General features: G+C 36.7%; 2 protein-coding genes across 3 annotated transcripts in view; one reads left to right on the top strand and one right to left on the bottom strand.

Annotated features, from left to right (window-relative positions):
* The window catches only part of NUDT6 (nudix hydrolase 6), a 37,690-nt gene extending 18,055 nt beyond the window's left edge, over positions 1–19,635 (top strand). For both annotated transcript variants that reach the window (XM_051966247.1, XM_051966248.1), the window contains 2 exons: positions 13,512–13,566; positions 19,101–19,635. In XM_051966247.1, the coding sequence (XP_051822207.1) occupies positions 13,512–13,566; positions 19,101–19,498 (453 nt within the window). In that variant the 3' untranslated portion in view covers positions 19,499–19,635. The remainder of the gene's footprint in view (positions 1–13,511; positions 13,567–19,100) is intronic.
* Positions 19,636–19,737: 102 nt separating this feature from the next.
* The window catches only part of FGF2 (fibroblast growth factor 2), a 64,372-nt gene continuing 61,064 nt past the window's right edge, over positions 19,738–23,045 (bottom strand). Inside the window, exon 4 of the mRNA XM_051966726.1 lies at positions 19,738–20,084. Within this exon, the coding sequence (XP_051822686.1) occupies positions 19,899–20,084 (186 nt within the window). The 3' untranslated portion in view covers positions 19,738–19,898. The remainder of the gene's footprint in view (positions 20,085–23,045) is intronic.

A 23,045-nucleotide genomic window follows, 5' to 3' on the forward strand; every position in this document is an offset into this window, starting at 1 on the left:
ATGCTACAGTCCACAGGGTCACAAAGAGTCAGACACAATTAAATGGCTGAATAGGTCTAAACAAACTGAGAAAATTCAGGCCCAGGAATGGGAATAAGTTCACAGTAATACATACTAACCAATGTGTCTCTCAGATGAATCTAGAATTTCTTAGAACTAAAAAAGATGTTTGGAACAGAGGACTCTTCTGACATCATATTAGGAAATGAAGGAAATTCAAACACCTGGAGAGTTTTGTTGTCTGGAATAATTTGGGAGGCATGTGTGTGTGTGTGTGTGTATGTGTGTGTTATTAGGAAAATATTAATTCATTCAATTGTGAACATTTGAAATCTTAATATTTATTGTAAGAAATGCAACTGTACCCATTGACTGGGGTTAACTTTTTAAAAGACCTTTTAGAAGGACCAAACACATCAATTGACATTAAAATATTTTTATGATTTTATGATAATTTGCTTCAATTTCTCCTATCTGTACAAATGTACTTTAAATACAAGTAATTATAAATAATAGTTATTTTACTTTGAAATAAAAAAATTTCATCCTACCTTCTCATTTTCTTTGCCATATGTTTTGTTTGGATTTTTTTCCCCCTTCACTGTATCATTATTGTAGCTCAGTCCTTTGAGTTAGCTTCAGTTTTGGTTGTAGCGTTAACAAGTATTCTTAAGCCTTTTTGTCATATGGAACCCTTCTGTAAACTGGTGAACATAATAGACCCTTTTTTAGGATAATGCTTTTAAACGTATAAATACAAACATGAATAGTTTGTACATTTACAAAGAAAACCAATTGTATTGAAGTACTTAGACATATACAAATATATGTGTGCATAAACAAATATTTGTGTGAATGTATATATACTTACATAGATACATATGTATATGCGTGCTTGTATGCTGTATTCATATTCATAGCCATATAAACTTTTAGATACTCAAAGTCAAAAAGTCACAACACAAATTAAACTATTAAATTTTTAGATAAAACGATACATACATATTAAACTATACATTAATAAACCATACAGACTTATGCATTGAAATATACACATATCTATATCTAAGCATATGTATTTTGTGTACACAAGTCCATGTGTTATATACATGTTATGCTCACATGCAAATCTACATATATGTGTTTTAGATATTTTTCAGTCATGTCTCTGTGACCTCATTTGGGGATTTCTTGACAAAGATACTAGAGTGATTTGCTGTTTATTTCCTCAACTGATTTTATAAGTAAGGAAACTGAGACAAACATGATTAAATGTCTTGTCCAGAGTCACCTGGCTGGTTTATGAGACCACATTTGAACTCGATCTTCCTGATTCCAGGCCTAATATTCTACCCACTGCACCAGTACTGCCCTCTATTAGGTGTTTTAAGTATCTATTTATTTATAAATAATTTGTAAATAGTAAATACATGCATATTTGTGTATATTTACATGTTGTATAAACTTGAAGGTTGAAAGTTAAGAACTCCCGTTTAATAGTTAAGGATGTGTATGTTTTTCTTTCCAGTATATAACTTATTTCTTAATAGCCTCATCCGTTTGTTTAATTTACCAAAGTATTCTAGTATAGTAACTGCCTCATTGTATGGCTGAAAGTATCCAATTATAACTTTGTTATAGGTAATTCTGTGTTTTGTGTCTGAATATGTGGTGGACAAAATACAAGTTGCTGCCAAATGCACTGGCCTTGCCTGGACTGACTTGGATTGTCAAGGTCCTAAAGAAACATTCATTTTAGACATTAGATACCAGGATTAATTCCCAGATCCCTCCAAATGCTAATCAAATTGGCCTTAATTAAGGATTTCAGAGATGCAGTGGAATGAACTCCAGACTTATTTCCCTGGATACAGGGTATATGAGGGGCAATCTTAGCCTTTCTGGGACAACCTATTCCAAGCCTCTCCAGGGAAAGTCTTCAGAGTTATCACTGTTGCTTTCACTATAGCACAAGCAAGCAGAGCCAAGGTTTTGATCTTAAGTTCCAGTTATTCATCTGAAATTACTTATGTAGAATGTGGGCAAGATGAATTGGTCAAAAGGAAAAGGGCTAAGACTTGAAATATTATGGGTATCTAGATACATATGTATGTAGATACCCATAATATTTTATATATACATATATACACACATTTATATCTTCATACAATATCTCAAAATTCATAGCATAGATTAAATTATTCATAAGTTTATTCAAAGTTCAAAAAATATCATTTATGTGCATATATTTAAGTTAGCAATTACATTGTGCTTTAAGATTTATAAAATATTTTACAAATATTATAGAAATTTTTGGTTTTATATTCAGTCTTTTTTTCTGTTTTTCTTTGGTTCATATTTATTGAGATTTATCAGTTTCATAATAATAAAAAATAAATTTATAAGAGTAGTCTCATGGAGTACTTTTACAAAATGACAAATTGAGTTGTTTTATCACCTGCATTTGCATGTCTGTCTCATGATATAAAATATCTATACCAAATTTCTTGTTAAGATTGGGTGTTACTCTGCTTAGTTATGGGTATTTTGTTCTGTTTTAAAGAAAAATATAGACTTTTGAGGTTTAAAAATAGCCACTTTGCCTGGGAAATGACTTTGTCAAATGTCATTTCACTGGGGAGTTTAGCAGAGACAGCCCGCCCAGAGACAGACCACCTCATTGCCACAACTGGTTCCATTCTACCCAGACTCCAAGGGCAGATCAGCCCGCCAAGAATTTATGTCATTACACCTTTAGCAAAACATGGGCATTCACATAAAATAAATCTGTGTCTAAATCATGTCATGAAAGAGTGACTCAAATTCTAAGGAAATTCCCCAGTGGCCAGGACAGTCCTGGCTCACTCTAGACCAAAATGGCTCAATGTTGAGCTGGGTTTTTAGGCTCTTAAAAGGGTTGTGTATATATTTAGATTTAGAGATGGAAAGAAGCCCAGAAGTCATATAACCCAGTTCCCTCATGTTGCAGATGAGGAAACTGAGGACTAGAGAAGTGAATAACTGCCAAAGTCTCACTGGGATTGTGGCAAAACCAGGATTTGGACCCAAGTGGCGTCTCTTTAAATCTAGCAAGGTCCTTAGAAGATATATTAAAGCAACTGAGGCCATTGAACCTAAGACGCAGATGTAGACATGACAAATCCCCAGGGTTAAGGTTCACTTAGCGTTACCTGCCTTTGAAAGGAACTTGCAAAACTGATGAAATATTACTTTTTGAATAGTCAAAGTATCCAAAGGGTTCTGTTCAACACATTTTCTGGACTTGTTTCCAATTCATTAAACTCTCTAGTCTTCTGTTTGGAAGGCCTTGATTGAATTGGATAAAAAGCTATATTCAAAGTCTGGAAAATCTGAGCTCTGAGTCTGGAAAGTCTGAGTTCAAGTCCAGCTTCTGAAACTATATAATTTCAAATGTGAAGTGATTTGAAGTTATAGAGTCTCATTCTCTCATTTTCCAGTTTTCTATCTCCATAACCTCTTGGGTACAAGTCTTCAGATGCCAGTGCCAAATCTGGGTTCAGCTTCTAGGGTAAAAAAGTTATCCAATGGAGTTAAAGGAGAGGAGATACAGTGCAGAGCATAAACTACTCCTTGACCCTTTCCAAGAATCCTTAACATAAATAAAGTTGATTTGCTTTAAGAACTTCAGGGAATATTCCCAAAGAGTTGCAGGACCTCGGTTCAAATCCTGAAGGTCTCTGACACTACCTGTGTGCCTTTGGTGATGTCACAGATCAACATTGTCAATGCTCCATTATATTTTATTTATTTTATCAAATGCTATCCAATTATATTTTAAACTGATTCTGACAATACTGTTTGACATTTTGGCTTTAACCCATTCACCTTATTTGATGCTATAAGGGAACTGCTTTTAAGATTGTTCCACTTTTGCTTCTGAATTGTTTTCAGAAGTTATATTTTTAAGGAGAGACTGGTCTGTTTAACTGAGGCAAGTTATAAGTGACCAGTTGATTGACTAATTGACCCATGTTCAAATCTACAGTCTTTTGACTCCAAAATAATTCAGTCAGGCAAATACATTTACAAAGAACCTACTCTGTGCTAAGTGCTAGTCAAATTTGATTATAAGACCAAGGTTAAGAGATGACAGTGAACATCACAACTGTTTTCCAAACCAAAGCATTTCTTCCTATTTGATTCTGCACTGGGAAGAAGGCCTATGCAATTACTCAAATATATTTTACTTGAATCAAATTCAATCTTTTTTTCTATCCACTATAACATTTTCTTCTTTTACCCAAAAAAGTGTAAGTCTCCAAATGCAAAATATCTTAAGATAGACTGACAGAAAATTGCAATCAGCCTGCAATCAAATTGCATGAAATTAAAAAAAATTTTAAGGAATTGATTTTCCTATCTCATTATAAAATTTCTCTTTTGGAAAATGGTTTGTGGTGAGACTTTCAGAAAAGGGAATTCTCTGGAAACTAGGCTCCTGGAACTCCCTTTCTCAGTGAAACCAGAAACCCAATACTTTCTTAGTTTTATAGAGTCCATGTACTTCTGATATTAATATTAAAAAACCCCAATTTTAGAATTTTCTCTGGTGGCAGCAAAAGGTTCTGAAGCCAGGCTGTGAGTCTTGGGAACTGTAATGTCAGAGAGACAGAACTGGGAGAGAAGACATCTTGAGTTGAGGGCTAGTTATGGACTTCCTTCTGTAGCACTAAAAGTATTTTAACTAGATTGTGTGTGTGTGTGTGTGTGTGTGTGTGTGTGTGTGTGTGTGTGAGAGAGAGAGAGAGAGAGAGAGAGAGAGAGAGAGAGAGAGAGAGAGATATGCTCTTTATGGCAGCTGAGATTGGAGCATCAGGCAGCATTGGGGAACTGTGATAGCCACAGTACAATTGAGAATAGAAGGAGAAAAATCCCTGAAAGAATTTTGCAATGTTCTATCAGAAAGCCAAAGTTGAATATTGTAGACTGAGGAGCCTCAAGCAGTCAGATCTCAGTTCTCTACAACAAAAACAATTCCTTGCCATTACAAAAAGAACTGTTATAGCATTTTTGTATATGTGGGTTCTTTTCCCTTTTTTATGATTTCTTTGGGATACAGACTCAGTAGGAACATTGCTATGTTAAAGGAGATGCCCAGTTTTATAGCCCTTTGGGAATAGTTTCAAATTGTTCTTCAGAATGGTTGTATCATTTCAGAACTCTATCCATGTCTGGATGAAACATACTATGCAACTTAAATGAGGTCATTCTTTGAGATCTACAAGAGCACAGTAAAAGTTTTACTCCCTTCCTTTCCCTGGTTCCTCGTGAAGAAAGGAATTTTATATATGATTAACTATTTCCTTAAGCAGTTTCTATTTCCTGGTTTTTGTCGCCTATAAACAGTGACCCAAATAAACAAACCATGATCATAAGTGATTGTGACTCACATCCCTTAATTAATTGCAGGCAAGGGGGAGTGCAAGGGAACATACCAATAACAAGTTTCGTATGCACAGAAATATATAGGTCAGAGATTTAAATTTCTTCCAGAATGTTAAGATGTTTTGTCTCTAGCTGCGTCTATACCAGTTAAGGTGACATTTGATGGTTTGATTTTATTATTAATTCTTACAGACTCCTAAATGGCAAATATAGATAAATGCATGACTTAATACTATCCACTCGTAGACTAATGTAGTTAATGATAAGTCAGATTGAAGCGGCAAGGACTGGTAAGCATGTCAGAGAAGTTTCTTATCTCTGTAGTAAGAATTAGGATAAAGGCATTGACCAAGGGAAGATTACACTTCTGGGATTGCACACTAGGAAGAAAAAGATATGGTCTGGAAAGAATCAGCCTTACCCACATTTCTCTCTGTACGTGAGGAGGGCAGGGGAAGAGTAAGGGGGAGAAAAGTTGAAGAGTGGAGGAGAGCAAGAGCAAGTGAGCAAATGATTCTTCTCTTCCTACAAAGCTTTCCATTTTTCATCCTAAAACTTCCAAACCTTACCACATAGTGACACCTGCTGGTGGCACAAATAATTATATGTCTACATTTGAAAATTAGTCCCTAGGCTCAGCCCAAAAAGATTACAAAGGCTGGTTTCTGCTCAATAAATTATAGACAAGGGAAACAAGTGAACAAGCATTTATTTTTTGTTTTTTTTTAATAGTATTTTATTTTTTCAAATTCAATCTTTTTCTACATTTCATTTTTGTAAGATTTTTGTGTTCCCAATTTTTTTCTCCCTCCCTTCTTCTCTCTCCCCTCCCCAAGACAAGAAACAATCTAATATAGGTAATATATATAAAATCCTTTTGAACATATGTCATGTACATGAAAAATTAGACTAAAAGAGAAAAAAACACAAGAAAGGAAAAAAAAAAAGAAAAAAACAAACAAAGAACTGAAAATATTTGGTTCAATCTACATTCAGTCTTCATTATTCTTTCTCTGGATACAGATGGTATTTTCCATCCCACATGAATCAAAATTGTGTTAGATCACTAAATTGCTAGAAAGAGCAAAGTCTATCATAATTTATCATCAGATATCTTTGCTTGCTGTTACTGTGTACAATATTCTGCTCACACTATTACTGTGTACAATGTTCTCCTGGTTCTGCTCACTTCACTCAGCATCAGTTAATCAGGCTTTTCTGAAACCAGCCTGCTCATCATTTCATATAGAACATAATATTTCATTATATTCATATGCCTTAATTTATTCAGTCATTCCCCAATTGATGGACATCAACTCAATTTCCAATTCCTTGCCACTACAAAAAGAACTGCTATAGCAGTAGGACCATTGCTAGGTCAAAGGGTATGCCCAGTTTTATAGCCCTTTGGGAATAGTTTCAAATTGTTCTTCAGAATGGTTGTATCATTTCAGAACTCCAACAACAATATATTAGCGTACCAGTTTTCCCACATCCTCTCCAATATCATTATCTGTTCCTGTTATCTTAGCTAATCAGATATATGTGAAATAGTACCTCAAATCAAGAATTTATTAAGCACCTATTATGTATCAGGCACTGTGTTAACCACTGGATATACAAAGAAAGAAAAAAAAAGTCTGTTATTCTCAGGGATCTCAGTCCAGTTATACAATATATAAATAACTATGTATAAATAAGTTATAAAAAAAGTAAATTGTGGACAATCTCATAGGGAAGACACTAGTATTAAGAAGGCTCCAGAAAAGTTTCTTAACTGAGACTTAAAGAAATCCAGGGAAGTCAAGAGATAAACATAAGAAGTTCCAGGGCACAGGGGATAGCCAGTGAAAATGTAAGGAATTAAGAGATAAATTGTCTTTTCTGAAGAATATTAATGAAGTGAATGTCATTGTATAACAGAATACATAAAAGGGAAAAGGACAGAAGAAGTCTCCAAAAGTAGGAAGGGGACAATTTATAAAGGACTTTAAAAGACAAACAGGGTTTTCATATGTAATCCTAGAGTTAGTAAAGAGTCACTGAAAGTTATTGAAAGGGGAAAATGAAGGGAAATGAAGATGATCAGACTTGTGATTTAGAAAGATCAGTTTGATGACTGAAATCTAATTTGTTGTCAAGACCTGTTGATTTTATTTCATAGCATCTCTCCTGAATTTTTCTGTCTCCCCTCTGACACTACCAACACACTGGCAAGCCCTCATGCAATAACTGTTGGGTAGTTTCCCTGCCCTGTCATTTCTCACTCGAGTTCATCCTCCACTTTGTTGTCAAAGTGGTCTTCCTGAAGATTGGACTGTCTTTACTTTTCTTTAAAAAAAAAACATACTTTCACAGTGCCTGTAATATCAATCAAATATTTATTGAGTGCCTACTATGTGTCAGGACCATGTTCAGCCCTGGAGATATAAAAAGAGGCAAAAAGATATTCCCTGTCCTCAAGAAGCTTACAATCTAATGGGGAGATAGCATATAAATACATTAATATGAAGCAGCGTATGTACAAGAAAAATAGAAAATAATTAACAGAGGGAAGGCTTGAAACTAAGGGAGGATTGGCAAAGATTTCTTGTGTTAGGTGGGATTTTAGTTGGTATTTAAAGAAGCGAGGGAGGTCAGTAGTCAGAGCAAAGGAGGAAGAGCATTCTGGGTTTGTAGTACAGAGAGAATACCTGCAGCCAAGATGGAGTGTCTTGTTGGTGAAACAGCCAAGAGGCTGTGATAATGTGTAAGACAGGGAGGGTAGGAAAAGGAGGGTTATGAAGGGACTAGAATGGTAAATAGTATTTTGTATTTGCTTTTGGAGGCCACAGAAAGCCACTGGAGTTTATTAAATAGAAAGCTGATATGGTCAGATTGGACTATAAGAAAATCACTTTAGTGGCTATAGAGATAATGGATTAGAGTGAGGAGAGACTTGAAACAAGCAGACCCACCAGTAGGTTACTTCCCTTGTCCAAGAGTGAGGTTATGAGGACCTATTCTATGGCAGTGTTAAAGGAGGAGTGTTATGAAGGTAGAATAGCAGCTGATTAGATAATTGGGTGAGAAAGGAAGCAGAGAATGAGGTAAGTTGAAACCTAGATTGTGAGCCTGGGTGATTGGGAAGGTGGAGATATCCTCCACAGTAGTAGGGAATTAAGCAGGAAGGAGAGTTTAGGAAGAAAAAGAATAAGTTTAATTTTAGACATGTTTATTTTAATTGTTTAAAGTTTTATTGATGTTTTCTTTTTATATTATAAACATTTATAGATTACTTCCACTTCATGAGAGATGTCAAAACAAATTAAAGCAGTTAAGTAAAATTAATAATAGAATAATCTCATCTGAAAAAGCATTTTTATATCTGTAACTTTCCCCTGCCTCCCAGGTGCCTCCCACCTATTTATTTTAATTAAGAGAAATTCCATCCCACTGAAAAAAGAAACTGGATTGTAATACATATGGCTAGTCAAGCAAAATACATTCCCTCAATGGTTGTATTTAAAAATATATGTCTCATTCTGCCCTCTGAATCTATCACCCACTGTCAAATGGCATATTTCATTATTGGTCCTCCGAAATCATTGTATTACTTATAGTTCTTATAGCTTTCAGAATTGTGTGTGTTTTAGAGTATTATTGTTATTATATAAATTGTGCTCCTGGTTCTGTTTAGAATTGATTCATCAGTTTATCAACTCCTCAAAATTGCTGTTATAATACTGATGTTATAGCATGAATTGTTTTGAATCTGCTCACTTCATTGTATCACTTCATACAAGTCTTCTTATGTCTCTTTGAAATAATTTCTTTATTTCTTAAAGCTTAGTGGTATATACCTTCATATACCACACTTATTAGGTCTTTCCTCAGTTAATGGGAATCCCTTTAGTTTCCAGATTTGGGAGGTTTTGCTATCATAAAAGAATGCTACAGATATTTTTGTGCACAAAAGATCCCTTCCTCGTTCTTTGCTCTCTTTTCATTGTGGGGCTGGCATTGGCTTCGCTGGGTTCAAGGACATGCTCTTTGTGTATAATTCCAAATTACTTTTCCAATTCAGAATGTCCAGATAGAGGTGTGAGACTGAAGATCAGGAGAGCATGTGGTGTTAGATAAACAGGCTGAGAATTATCTCCATAGAAATGATAATTGCATCCACAAGAGCTGAGGACACCAAACAAAATAGGAAAGAGGGATAAGAGAAGGGGGTCCAGGTGAGAGCCTTGGAAGACACCCACAGTTACCAGGTGGGGCTAAAAATGAAAGATCACAAAGATGAGCAAAAAGGAGTGGTCAGAGAGCTAGGAGGAGACCCAGATAGAGTAGTGCCCAAGGAACTAAAGAGAAAAGATTATTCGGGAGAGGAGGATGATCAACAGTGTCAGAATGCAGGAAGGCTGAGGATTGAGAAAAGATTTGTTAGAAATGGCCATTAAGATGTCATTCGTAACTTGGAGAGTGCAGTTTTGGTGGAATGATGAAATTTGAAGCCAAACTGCCAAGAGAAGAGAAAGGAAGAAAGAAAGTGGATGCACTGATTGTGATGGTTGGTTTCTCGAGATGGTTAGCCACAAAAGGCAGGAGAGAGATGCAGTGATAACTATGGAGGATGGATGGATCAAAGAAGGATTTTTGAGGAAGGACAAGACATAGGAAGAAACTGAAGACAAGTGAGAGAATGGGGATAATAGAGGGAGCAATTTGTTCAAGAAAATAAGTTGTAATTGGATCATTTGTGCATATAAAGAGGTTTGCCTTGACAAGGAGAAGATTTAGTTCTTCAAGTGAGGAGAAAAGGTGGAAGAAATAGTAATAGAAGACATATGAGTGATGTGAGATAAAGAAATGGAGATGAGGGATTTCCCAGTAATTTTTCTGAGTGAAATATGAGGCCATCTGAGCAGGTAGAGGGGAGGGGATTGGGAGGTTTGAGAAGGAATGACAACATTTGAAAAACAATTTTAATGAGTTGGATAGGAAATCCAAAAGGATTGCTTTGCTGCATTGAGGGCCTAACTGAGATTATGAAGCATAATTGTGTAGTAGAGCCATTCAGCATGGTTTCGTGATTTTCTTCAGCTTCATTCAACCCTCACATGTGTAGGAATGATGTCATGACCTCACCAACCCAACAGAGTTGGAAAAAATCGCACATTCTTCCAGAACTTTTCAAATGAATAAGTTAACTATAGAACACATTAGTTAAAAGTCCCTAAGTTTGGTTTATTAATGAGGATTATATAGGTGTATTGGTCCACAACAGTCATTAAGAGAATATACTCTTTGTTATCCTTTACTTCCCTCCAATAGTGTTTCATGGAAGCATGAAAGGATGGAAGGAAAAAAAATTGGTTCCAGATCTCCTTCTCATCATCCCTTCCCCAAAGCCTCAAACAAAAATATTAGGATCCTATGATATGCAATTCCCTCATTATATAGATTAGGCACAGTTATAAAGTGTCCTAAAATATATAGTTAGTAAGTGGCAGATTTGGAATTCAGAGCCAGGTCTTCAGATAGAATGCCTTAGGTCAATGAGCCAAGCTTTCTGGTTCAAAACATACAAAAAAAGAAACCACAGAGATACAGATTGGTGCAGAAAAAAAGGTTTTACTTGACCTCAAAGGATACACAAGCACTAGTGAGACCAAGGACCAAGTTAGGATTAGAAACCCAGATCATATGAGACTTTTAGTTATCGCCTAATTTAGGAGCAATGACGAGCCAGTTTATATGAACCCATTACCATTCCACATAGACTCTAGACCTGCTTCTCTGGTCACTCACTGCTTCTGCTGTAGAGCTAACCCCTCTTCCCAAGATAGTCCTTCAATTGCTTGAAGTCAGCTATCTCCCTCTCCCTCAAGACTTTTCTTCTCCATTGCTAGTTCCTTTACTAGATCTGCTGATGTTAAGGATGCAAGACTCTTCATATTACCTGACTGCCATCTCTGGGTACTGTCCCGCTCATCCAAATCCTTTTTTAAAGTATCATTTTTTACTGTCACAGATTTTTGCCATGTTTTGTTTTTCTCAATTAAATGTAAAAAAGTTAACATTCTTTTTTTTTTTTAATTTTGAGTTCCTCTATACCCTAGAGGCTATCCCCCTTTGTGCATACTCTTTGATTCAGCAGTCTCACTACTAGGTCTGTATCCCAAAGAGATAATAAAAAAGTGAAAAAGGCCCACATGTGTAGCAGCTTTTTTTTTTTTGTAGTGGCAAGGAATGGGAAATTGAGTGGATGCCCATCAGTTGGGGAATGAATGAATAAATTATGATATATGAAATTAATAGAATATCATTGTGTTATAAGAAAAGATGAGCAGGCTAATTTCAGAAAAACCTGGAAAGACGTTCATGAATTGGTGTAGAAACAGGAGAACATTGTACCCAGTAACAAGGTTGTATGATTTTTCAACTGTGATCAACTTGGCTCTTCTCAACAATGAAGTGATTCAAGGCAATTCCAATAGATTTGGGATGGAAAATATCATCCATATCCAGAGAGAACCATGGAGACTGAATGTAAATCATAGCATAGCATTTTCATCTTGTAGTTGTTGTTGCTCGTTTGCTTATATTTTTCCCCCTTTTAAGCAATTTTTTCTTGCACAACATGACAAATATGGAAATAGGTTTTAAAGGATTGCATATATTTAACCTATATCAGATTGCTTGCCATCTTGAGGAGGGGGAGATAAGGAATGGAATTTGGAACACTAAAATTTTATAAAAATTAATGTTAGAATACTACTAAAATTTTTGAGTTCATAATTCTCTCCTTCCCTCCATCTCTTCCCCACCTCCCTGAAAAGGCAAGCAATTTGCTGTAGATTATATATATGAAGTTGTATAAGACATATTTCCATATTAGCAATGACCTCCCAAAAAGTTTTTAAAATTATGTTTCAATTTGCATTCAAACTCCATCAGTTCTTTCTTGAAAGGGGATAATTGTTTGTTTGTTGTTTTTTTTTTTATCATAAGTCCTTCAGAACCATATCCCTCTTAAACTTTGGTACCCAGGACTAAGCATAAAACCCCAAATTGGGCCTGAGAAGGCCAGAATACAAAATCCTCATTTCTGTTTATTTCTTCTAGTAAGTGCGACATACCCTGACAGTACTTTGGCTGTTGATTCAATAATTAAGAAACCCAGAATTTAAATCAGGGTCCTCTGATTCCAGATTTAATATCCTGATCACTATTCTTTACTCTCTTCCAATCTGGTCTTCATCACTCCTCCTCCCTTCACTTTGACCCCTTTCCCCACTCCCATTTACCCCCCTCCCAAAAAAAAGCTAGGAATGACAGACAATATGACAAACATAAAATAATAAATGTTTTATTTGTGCCACCCACAAGAAGCAAATATGCTTGTACATAAAGTCAGTTAAGGTATAGGACAGTAATCATCATATCATATTTTTAGTGAATATATGATAAGAGTATTTTAAGGGGGCATTTAAAAGTTGCATACATTGATGATATTATATCTAACATTATATAAACTACTTAGTTATAGCAGCCTCAAGATTTCCTTGTTTCTTTAACTAGTGAACTAGCAGCAATCTTAATATATATACATAACTATCATTGCAAACATTCAGTAGATGTTTCTTTCCATGGTTTCAGTCATACCAGAATTTTTATCACATTAACAAAAATAGCCTAGGATCCCTACTATTGGGGTGAATGAAGCTGGTGGGTTGCTTGAGCTTAGAAATTCTGAGCTACAGAAGGGGGAAAGCAGATTGGATTCTATACTAAGTCCAGGGTCTCTGGGCTGTCTGAGGAAGGGTAGACCAGCCCAAGCAGAAGTGGTACAGTAGAATTGGCTGCTGCAATTTTAGGCTAATTAAGATACAAAAACCCTGTCTCAAAAATATCTATTTCTATTTAATGAAGAACCAAAAAAAAAGTCAAAAAGTTGAAAATTTCAAAGGACCAAGCACCCCCAGATATCTTAACCAATGGATGATGGATTTGAATTTTATGTATTTTTTGTTCCATTACTTTCATGAAAAGTATAATATATTAATTTTTCTGTTTTGTTTTCTGGTTTAAAAATTCAGATGAAAAATGCATGGAAGTTTCCAGGAGGTTTGTCAGAACCTGGAGAAGATATTGGTATGTGTCTTGTTCTGTTTTTAATGGCCTAGAATGAGGTAAGGAAGTCCAAGCAGAAACCATCCGGTTTGCTTAGCTAGTAAAAATGATTTGGAAATTTCAGTTTGTTGCAAACTGGGTAAGATGATGGAGAAGTTAGCTCTGGATTAGAGGTAAAAGGAAAAGCAAATTCTGTTGAATCCAGTAACCACTGTTAAGATCCTACAATGTGCCAAGTTCTGTGCCCAATTCTCTGGGTTTATAACAGCAAAAACCAAAAATAGTCCCTGTCCTTAGAGTTAAGGCTGCAGTTTAGTGAATTAGACCTTAAATTTGTAGTAAGAAGAAACTGAATTCAAATTTCAGATATAACTAGCTATTATGACTCAGGGTAAATCATTTAACTTTTCTAAGTACCTCAATTTCCTCATCTGCAAAATGGGAGACTTGGATTCAATGATCTCTAATATTCCTTCTTGCTCTGGATTCAAGATCCTAGGATATTATACTTAATCATTTTGCCTAATCCATGGTCCATTTGAAGTATATTTATTTATTAATATTTTTTCACTTATTATGGTTCCAATCTCTCCACCCAGAAGCAGACTCTAAAAGAATCCTGAAGAGCCTGAAAGGAAGTCAGGAAATAGAGATAAAGATTTGACATGTAGACTATCTGTGATAAAACACAACTTTCCCCTCAGAAATCAAAAATGGGCAAATTAGTCCAACTGAGGCAGTAATTGCCCAGCTCCCATTGTATGCCAGGCTCCATACAAAGCATCCCTTATTCTAATAACATCCAGAGCAGTGGACAGTGGAATCCTGATGAAAGATAGCTGCATAGAAATGTCCAGTCTCCAAAACCAGAGCCACTTTCTAGGTCAGACCTGGAGCTAAGATCCTAATTAGAATACATTGGTAGAAAATTGTAGGGATCCATTGGTTATTATTTCTCTCAAGCCTAAAAATTCCAACCTCAATTTATAAAAGTTCCTAACATTGATTTCATTTGAAAACTCCTTCCTTCTTCATTACTGCTCCAAAAACAACATGTCACCCAGATTGACTCATCTAGCTCACAAGCAGGAGGGTTTACAAGGCAATTTTGGTTTTCAGGTTCTTAAAACTCTTTATTAATATAACAGGGATACCAATCCTGCAACAGGCTTAGAGAGGATGATTTTTGCCACCAATATATTTAGTTGGCCTCAAGTCAGCCCTAAGAAATGTATGAATAAGACCCATTAAAAGGTCACCTCTGCTTGAGACCCCTTTGTTTGGGTTATTCAGGGTGAATCTGGTGTATAATTTTAGGTAGAAGGCCTCAAATGCGCCGTCTACTTTCTGCCTGTCTGTGCAGGTCACCTGTATGACTGAGAAAGTCCCTTTATCCCTTAGTTTCTTTATCTGCAAAATGAGGTCAAAAAGTCTCTTTTATTTCTGTGATTCTTTGAATCGAAATGAATTGTAAATAGCTTTCAACCTTCTCCTATCGATATAGAACAGCCTTATTTATTATTTCATCTGGAATACTGTGAATGCCTGGAATATGATTCACTATGATCCAAAGAGAAGTACAAAAGCAAGAGTGATTTCTGCAATTTCAGCACTTCTGAGTCCTCCTATTAGCCCAGATAATTAAGAGCTGGTCATAGATAGATTATTATGCCAGAGAACAGCCCTCTAGAAATTAGGCATCTGAGTTTAAGGTTTTAGAATAGGAACTTGTAACCTTATTTGTGCCATGGACCAATTAGGTGGTCTAGTGAAGCCTTTGGTTCCTTTCTCTGAATACCGCATACAATAAAATACATAGGATTCGAGTTATCAGACTCTTGAAATATATTTACAGATCCTCCAGGGGGTCCACAAACCTCGGATTAAGAACTCCTAGTCCAGAGTAAAGGGGTAAAAAACTGTCTCAGAAATAAAAAATTCTCATAAGGCCAATGCACTTGACTTTCTAAATGAGAGTCCATCCTTGGGTCATAAAGTCAGGCAATACAGCCCTACTTAACTCTTAAGACCAGCACTGATGGGAAAAAAGATGACTCTGAGCTATTCAAAACAGGGGGACCAGATAACAAACTTAGAATTCTTTTAGGAAAACAGATCAGAAAAATATGTTTTAGAAACATTTCAGTTTAAAAAAAAAGTTTCTGCATTTAAACTAAGAAACCTGGGGGACTTGGAAATCTTATTGCAAGAAGACACCTCATTCCTTTAGGCTTCTAGATAAATGGATGATATAAGTCAGAACATTAAAAAAGGAAACATGATTTTGCAGATTGAAATCACTGAAACTAATGTCATAAAACCATGGACAAGTCACTTCCTTCCCAAGACTCCAGGCAACAATAGTTTAAGACAAAATTGGAAAAACCTTCATTGACTGGTAGAGGGAGTTCTCTGTATCCATAAAATTACAGATCAAACCCCTATCTCTATATATTGTTCTGAAATATAGTAATGATCTGGAAATCAAATGGAATTCTAGTGAGCTAAGGATGAGAAGTGCCAAGAAAAAGTACCCTAAGGATTTTGTTGTCTCAGAGGCCTCTGGAATTATGAGGCAACATCCAGGACAGATGGGACAAGAATGTCAGTACACATAAAACAAAGGGACCCCTTCCCTGCCCTCACGCCAGACAAACAAATATTCTACCAATCCCTTCTCCTATCATTGTTAAATATAATCACAAAACACAAACAGCAGTCATCATCATTTTAGCATCGTCCTGTAGAGGGCATTACATAGTTAGATAATCTCACCTTACATACACAAAAGAAGAACAATCATATAATAATAATGGTAGAAGACAGGTTTCCATTTGCTCTTCAGATTCACAACATGTTCTTTCTGGTTAGCTTACAGTACATTAAAGTGATACAAACAACAGCAAAACAGGAAAATCAAAGAATATACTTTGAAGCAAAACTGAAATTTGAAGTGACATTAATTATGGGAGAAGTTTCTTCCCAATGGAGGTCATTCCGTTCTTTCGTTATCCCAGATGAGTTCCACACTTTAGGCACTAGCCATGCACACATAGATACCCAAACACTTTTCCTCATTTTCCCAGTTGATTTTATAGACTAAATACTATCATTTTGGTTAAAGAACTGACTCTTGATCATCTGGAATGTTGGTTGTTTAGACAGTCAAGGGCCTGGGAGTTCTCACCTTCCAGGTTATATAATACCAAGGCTCTACACTCAATGCCAATCTCTCTGTGAAGGAGTAGTAAAGACCAATTAAGACACTGGATTCTATACCTTTACAATGCTTTTAAGAGAGTTTTGATTTAAAAAATCTTGAGTAGTTTAAATAATAAAAACTCCATAGGAAGCCAGATCAAACTGAATGTCACAACCTTGAATAATGAGGAAAGAAAATGCAGCCATTTTGCTCATTAAAAAATGAACTAAGTTTTCCAAATTACATTCTAGGTTTTTTTCCTTAGTTTTATGAATGTAATATCTAATTATGTCTGGCCTATGGTTAACTCTCAATTATAGCAGTTAATGAAGAGGAACCTATAGGTACATTTAATAAATGGGAACTAAATTCCACATCTTCTTAACTCCCTTAAATTTTCCCCCTGCCAGCATTGCTGAAACAAGAGACCAATAATAAGGAAGGCAGGGAGCTGGAAAGACAGTTTCCAGGAAGAGCCCACGGGGAGATGCTGGGAAGTGAGACATTTTCTTCCACTCCCTTCCATGCCTGCCTTCCAATAACCTTATTGCTTGACAGCCAGCAACAGTGGAAGCAGTTGAAAAAGTATTTTAAAGGAAACCAGATGCCTTTAGCCAATGAGAATCAAGTAAAGGGGGTGGTGATGAGGGGATTCTGCCACAAAGTAGACGTTGTATTCATTTCCCTTCTCTGATCCCCTTTTTCCTCATAAGTAAAATGAGGCCCAAGAGAAGCAAAACTCCAAAGCCCTTCCTAACACTAGCTCTTAGGTTCCTATAACAGGATTAATGTTGGGAAGCAGTTTCCAAGATCCTTGAGTGGTCACAGTCAAGAGAAGTGGGCAAACCTAGCCCAACAATATTTGCATATAAAAGATTAGGTTGGAGGTGCAGGGCAAGGAGAACTTCAAACTCAGGAGTGAAATAATCACCTTCTGGTTCTGATGGTGTATACCTGTGTGACTCTGGGCAAATCACTGGCTTCTTGGAGCCTCAATTTTTCTTCATCTCTTATTATCCAGGATTGGACTAGACCAGCTCTGGGATTCCTTCTAGTTCTAAATCTATTATTCTAAAATGAAGTCCACCATATTTATTTTCATTTACTCCAGAAAGCATGTTAGGAAAAAAATGTTGTACTTGAAAAGTGCTCATTACTTACACTGTTATCTAAAAAGAAATTTGAACAACAAGTTAAGTAGTAAATGGGGACTTTTGAGTCTTAGTCAAGTCCATCTGGGTTCCTTGGGATCTTGCACCTGGGGTAAGAGGTGGGCATGCGACACAAGGAAGCAGGAGCTGCCATTAATCAAAGACAGAAAAAACATTGGCTTCCCTGTCCAACAAGTATGGAGATATCCGCCATGTGTTAGAACAGACTATCAGGGGAGAATGGTTCTTCAATAGTTTAACAGCAGCATTTTGTGGTGGGGAGAAACAGTACTGAGCTAGAAGCTAGAAGACTTTGCTTCTCACCCTGGCTCACATACATAACCTTGGAAAAGTTCCTTCTTCCCTGTGGTTCTCAGTTTCCTTATCTGTCAAATAGTGGGGTGAGACCATGTTTCTAAATTCCTCTCCAGCTTTAAAGTCCCATGAGGACATGACTGTGGTCATAAAAGCTGGAAAAATTGGTTCTTTGTTTTCTTCAGTGTGTAAGATGCATCCAAACTTGGGTGGGTGTTTGATACATTTAATCCTCATGCATTAAAATAAGTAGCCAGGACCCTACTCAGTTGTTCCAGACATGGTTGACTCCTCCGGTGATTCACTGGATCAGCCACTTCAGAAAAGAATCCCAGTTTTACAATCCATCTTTTCTTATGAAATCCTTTCCTGTGAAAGTCATTTGTAGATCCAAGACATCTGAAGGACTTATCATGAAAAATGCTGTCCATCCCCAGAGAAAGAATTGATGGAATCTTAATATAGATTAAAGCATTTATTTTTTACTTTACTTTTCTTGGGTTTTTATTTTGGTCTATGTTTTCTTTTACAACATGATTAATATGGAAATACGTTTTGCATGATAACACATGTATAATTTATATCAAATTGCTTGCCTTCTTAAGGAGAGAATTTGGAACTCAATTTTAAAAATGAATGTTGAAAATTGTTTTTACATGGAATTGGATAAAAATAAAATATTAAAGTTTTAAAAAGAAAAAAAGTTATTTGTAGGTCTTGCCCCAAGGGCTTCCTTTTTTGCCAAGGATGTGTGAAGACTTCCCTTGTTGGTAATGAGAATATGGTCTTTGGGTGGCAGTTACAGATCATGGTCCCTCAGTCAGAAATGTTCCTTAAGGATGTGTCCCCACCATGTGTGCTGTTGTACATTTTCTTCCTCTCCCCAGGAGACACAGCTGTTCGGGAAGTTTGGGAAGAAACTGGCATCAAGTCAGAATTCAAAGCCCTCCTGAGTATCCGGCAGCAACATGGGGCCCCAAATGCATTTGGGAAGTCTGATATGTACATCATCTGCCGTCTGAAGCCACTTTCCTTCCACATTAACTTCTGTCCACACGAGTGTCTGAAATGTGAGTGGATGAATCTCACAGATCTTGCGGAAGCAGATGACACAACTCCGATCACCCGCAGGGTGGCTAATTTGCTCCTCTATGGACACAGAGTAGGGTTTGAGAACATCGACCTTTCTATGCGAGAGCTCCCTTCTGTCCACAGAGGGCTGTTCTATAAACTCTATCACAAGGAGTTGCCAGAGCTCTATGAAAATATAGCTAAAATGGATTAAAATTCACATTTACATTCTTTAATAATTTAAAAAAAAGGTTATGGGGTCAGATGAATGAATAATAGATTTTGGGTGCGATTGCTAGACCTGTCTTTCTACATTAATTCTTTCAGGATAAATGTGTTTTAAAATGTGCACATCTTTAAAAGTTTCTTTTACAGAGGCAGCCAGAATAAAGAAAAGAGGGGTACTTCCTTCCCAGTAAGACTCACCACGTGTCACAGTGGACACATCAGTCATTTAGGTGACATAATAATTTAATTCACCCCAGGATAAAGTAAAGATTACAGTTTAGCCAGTCATCCCAATTGGACCAACATGCCCATGTTTCTATCTTCTTTTTTTTTTCCATCTTCTGTCTCCTTTTGAATGGAAGAAGAAACAGAGCGTCCCATGGCAATCAGCTCTTAGCAGACATGGGAAGGAAAAGGATAGCTTTCTGCCCCGGTCCAGTCTTGGATCCAAGCTTATACTGGCCTGTGCGTTTCAGTGCCACGTACCAATTGGAGTATTTCCTTGAGCGATAAGTGTTGTAATTGTTGGACTCTAGACGTTCAAAGAAGAAACACTCTTCAGTCACACATTTCTGAAAAAAAAAGATAATGATTATTATTGTTGTTAATAATAATTCACATTTCTGGATATTGTGGAAGTTTACATCATCTTACATTATACATGGGAGATACGGGAGGAAAGCATTCTTATCTCAATTTCCTAGATGAGAAAACTGATGTCTACAAGAAGTAAGATCTATAGTCACACAGCTAATAAATACTGGAGCCATAGTCAAGCCCAGGTGCCTGCTGAATGCAAAGCCAGCCTTTTTTATCTAGCTGCAGCCATCCTATCTCTTAATCTTCTTGTGTTGAGTTTTCACAGCATGGACAGAGTTAGCTCCCGAATTCTAAATGCCTACAGGGGGTCAGCATTGTTTGTTTCTAAGACCCTGGCCAAAAAGCATGGTATTCTTTAAAGGAGACAGCAGATGTTTCTCCTGAGGAGAAAATCCATCTTGTGACTTCATAGTATTGTGTGCTCCTAATAAAAGAATTTCCCATCATTCAGCCATAGACAATGGGGAACGTGGGAGGCAGAATGAACTGCTTTCTGGTTCACTTAGGAGATGAAGCCACTGAGCTATAGAAAAATAAGATTCTTTTTGGTCCTGCCAAATGTGGTCTTTGGAGGGACAAAGAAGATTCAGAACTGAGATTTCATAGGGATAAGAATTCCCAGTGTGAATGCTTCCCTTCTTCCACCCATGCAAAATAGCAACAATTAAGTAATTTCTAGGAAGCTAAATGGCTTAGTAGTTAGGATACTGGGTTAAATTGCGGAACATCTGAGTTCAAATGTGACTGTGGATACTTCTTAGTTGTGTTACCCTGGGAAAGTATTTTCTTTTGTGTAAAGTGGAGATTAATAAAATAGCACCTACCTCAAAGGGCTATTGGGAAGATGAAATCAAATGAGATAACACATATGCCTTTTGCAAAACTTGAAATATTGTAAAAACTCTAGCTATTATTATTGTGATTTATTATTATTCATTGTAAAGCAAATTTTATATTAAAATGACAAATCTAAGTTTATATGGATTGTACTGCTAATGGGAAATGTATTGGGTCCCTCCTTCCTCCTACAGCTAAGTATGTAGAATCAGAAGGGACTTTAGAGATTTCTAGTTCAACCACCTCATTCCACATATGGGAAAACTGAGACAAAAAGAGTGACTTGCTAGGGTCATCCAAGCTGGTCAGGAATGGAGCCAGCATGAGAACCCAGATTATCTGTCTTCCTGCTCCACTGGCTCAGGCCCCAAAGGAACTTCCTTTCTGCACAGACCTAGTTCTGCAGTTCTAGACCGAGGGATCCCACCTCTCCAGGGCAGGCGACCATACTCAGAAAGGATCCCCTTGCAGACAGCAGTGGCCACACGCTTAATGATAAGCCCTGTAGTACAGCAGAGTTCTTGAGGGTTTTAAAGACCAGGCTGAGGATATTGTTTTCTCCTAGAGATAAAACCTAGAGCACATGAGGATTAGCATGGCAATAATGTGTATACAGTGAAAAGGACAGATGCAAGAGAAGCAATGGTATCAGAAAAGTAACTTGATTTAGTTGGGTGAACATACTTGAGAAAGCCTAAATCCTAGTATTTATGCCCATGGGCTGGAGCTAACTCCACAATGGAGGAAGAGAAGGTGTGTATCCAAGAATCCCCCAACTCGAGATGCCAGATAAAGACCTTAGAAGGTAAATATCATCATGGCTTTAACATTTCCATAAATTTTCTAACTCTGAAAAGGTTGAGGGAGTCCCTGAAGAAATGTTTTCAAGTCATGAAAAGTCAGTCCCTTTGTCTGAAAGTTTCCTACTCCTGATTCACAATAATATAAAGGTACCAGGGAAAGTCAAGGCTACCTTTAAAATCCTCACATGTACATAGATAGATAGATAGATAGATAGATAGATAGATAGATAGATAGATAGATATAGATTTATATCTAGCTAGCTATCTATATGCCAGATAGATAGATAGATAGATAGATAGATATAGATTTATATCTAGCTAGCTAGCTATATGCCATCTACTTGGTATGTTTTTATTTTTTTTGTTTTTTTAATAACTTTTTATTGATAGAACGCATGCCAGGGTAATTTTTTACAGCATTATCCCTTGCATTCACTTCTGTTCCGATTTTTCCCCTCCCTCCCTCCACCCCTTCCCCCAGATGGCAAGAATCCTTTACATGTTGAATGGGTTGCAGTATATCCTAGATACAATATATGTGTGCAGAACCAAACAGTTTTCTTGTTGCACAGGGAGAATTGAATTCAGAAGGTATAAATAACCCGGGAAGAAAAACAAAAATGCAAGCGTTTATATTCATTTCCCAGTGTTCTTTCTCTGGGTGTAGCTGCTTCTGTCCATCTTTGATCAATTAAGGCTCTCTTTATCGAAGAGATCCACTTCCATCAGAATACATCCTCAAACAGTATCGTTGTTGAGGTTACTTGGTATATTTAAAAAAAAAAAAAAAACCTCAAGCATTATTCTGATAAAAAAGGGATCATGAAATCATAGTTGTAGGTCTGGGAGGAACTTTAATGGTCACCAAGGGAGATCAGTGATGGAGGATCCAAGTCCTATGACTCCTTAATCAGCACTCTTCACTGTACCACACTGCCTTATGTGCCTAACACATCCTTCCTTCTGAAAAGCAAGCTTTATCAGGATGCCCATCTATACAATACCAAATTTACTAATCACAAGCATCTGAAGGGAGATGCAGAGGGAGAAGGGACAAGTGGGAAGAATCAAATCTCTAGCAGGATGCCATCATCTCAAGGCTGGTTGGGTTTTCCAGGTTTTTTTGTGAGAGTCCTAGTCTACCAACAAAAACTTTGAGTTCTTCCTTAAAGCTGCTGCTGCTGCTGCTACTGCTGCTGTGGGCAACCCCAGGCCCATAACTACATGTATGCCTGACTCAGAAGTGTTTCTCACCCACAACCACCCCTACCACTTCCCTTGGTTTTCTGGGGA

This window comes from Antechinus flavipes, chromosome 6, assembly GCF_016432865.1.
Source record: "Antechinus flavipes isolate AdamAnt ecotype Samford, QLD, Australia chromosome 6, AdamAnt_v2, whole genome shotgun sequence".
NCBI lineage: Eukaryota > Metazoa > Chordata > Mammalia > Dasyuromorphia > Dasyuridae > Antechinus > Antechinus flavipes.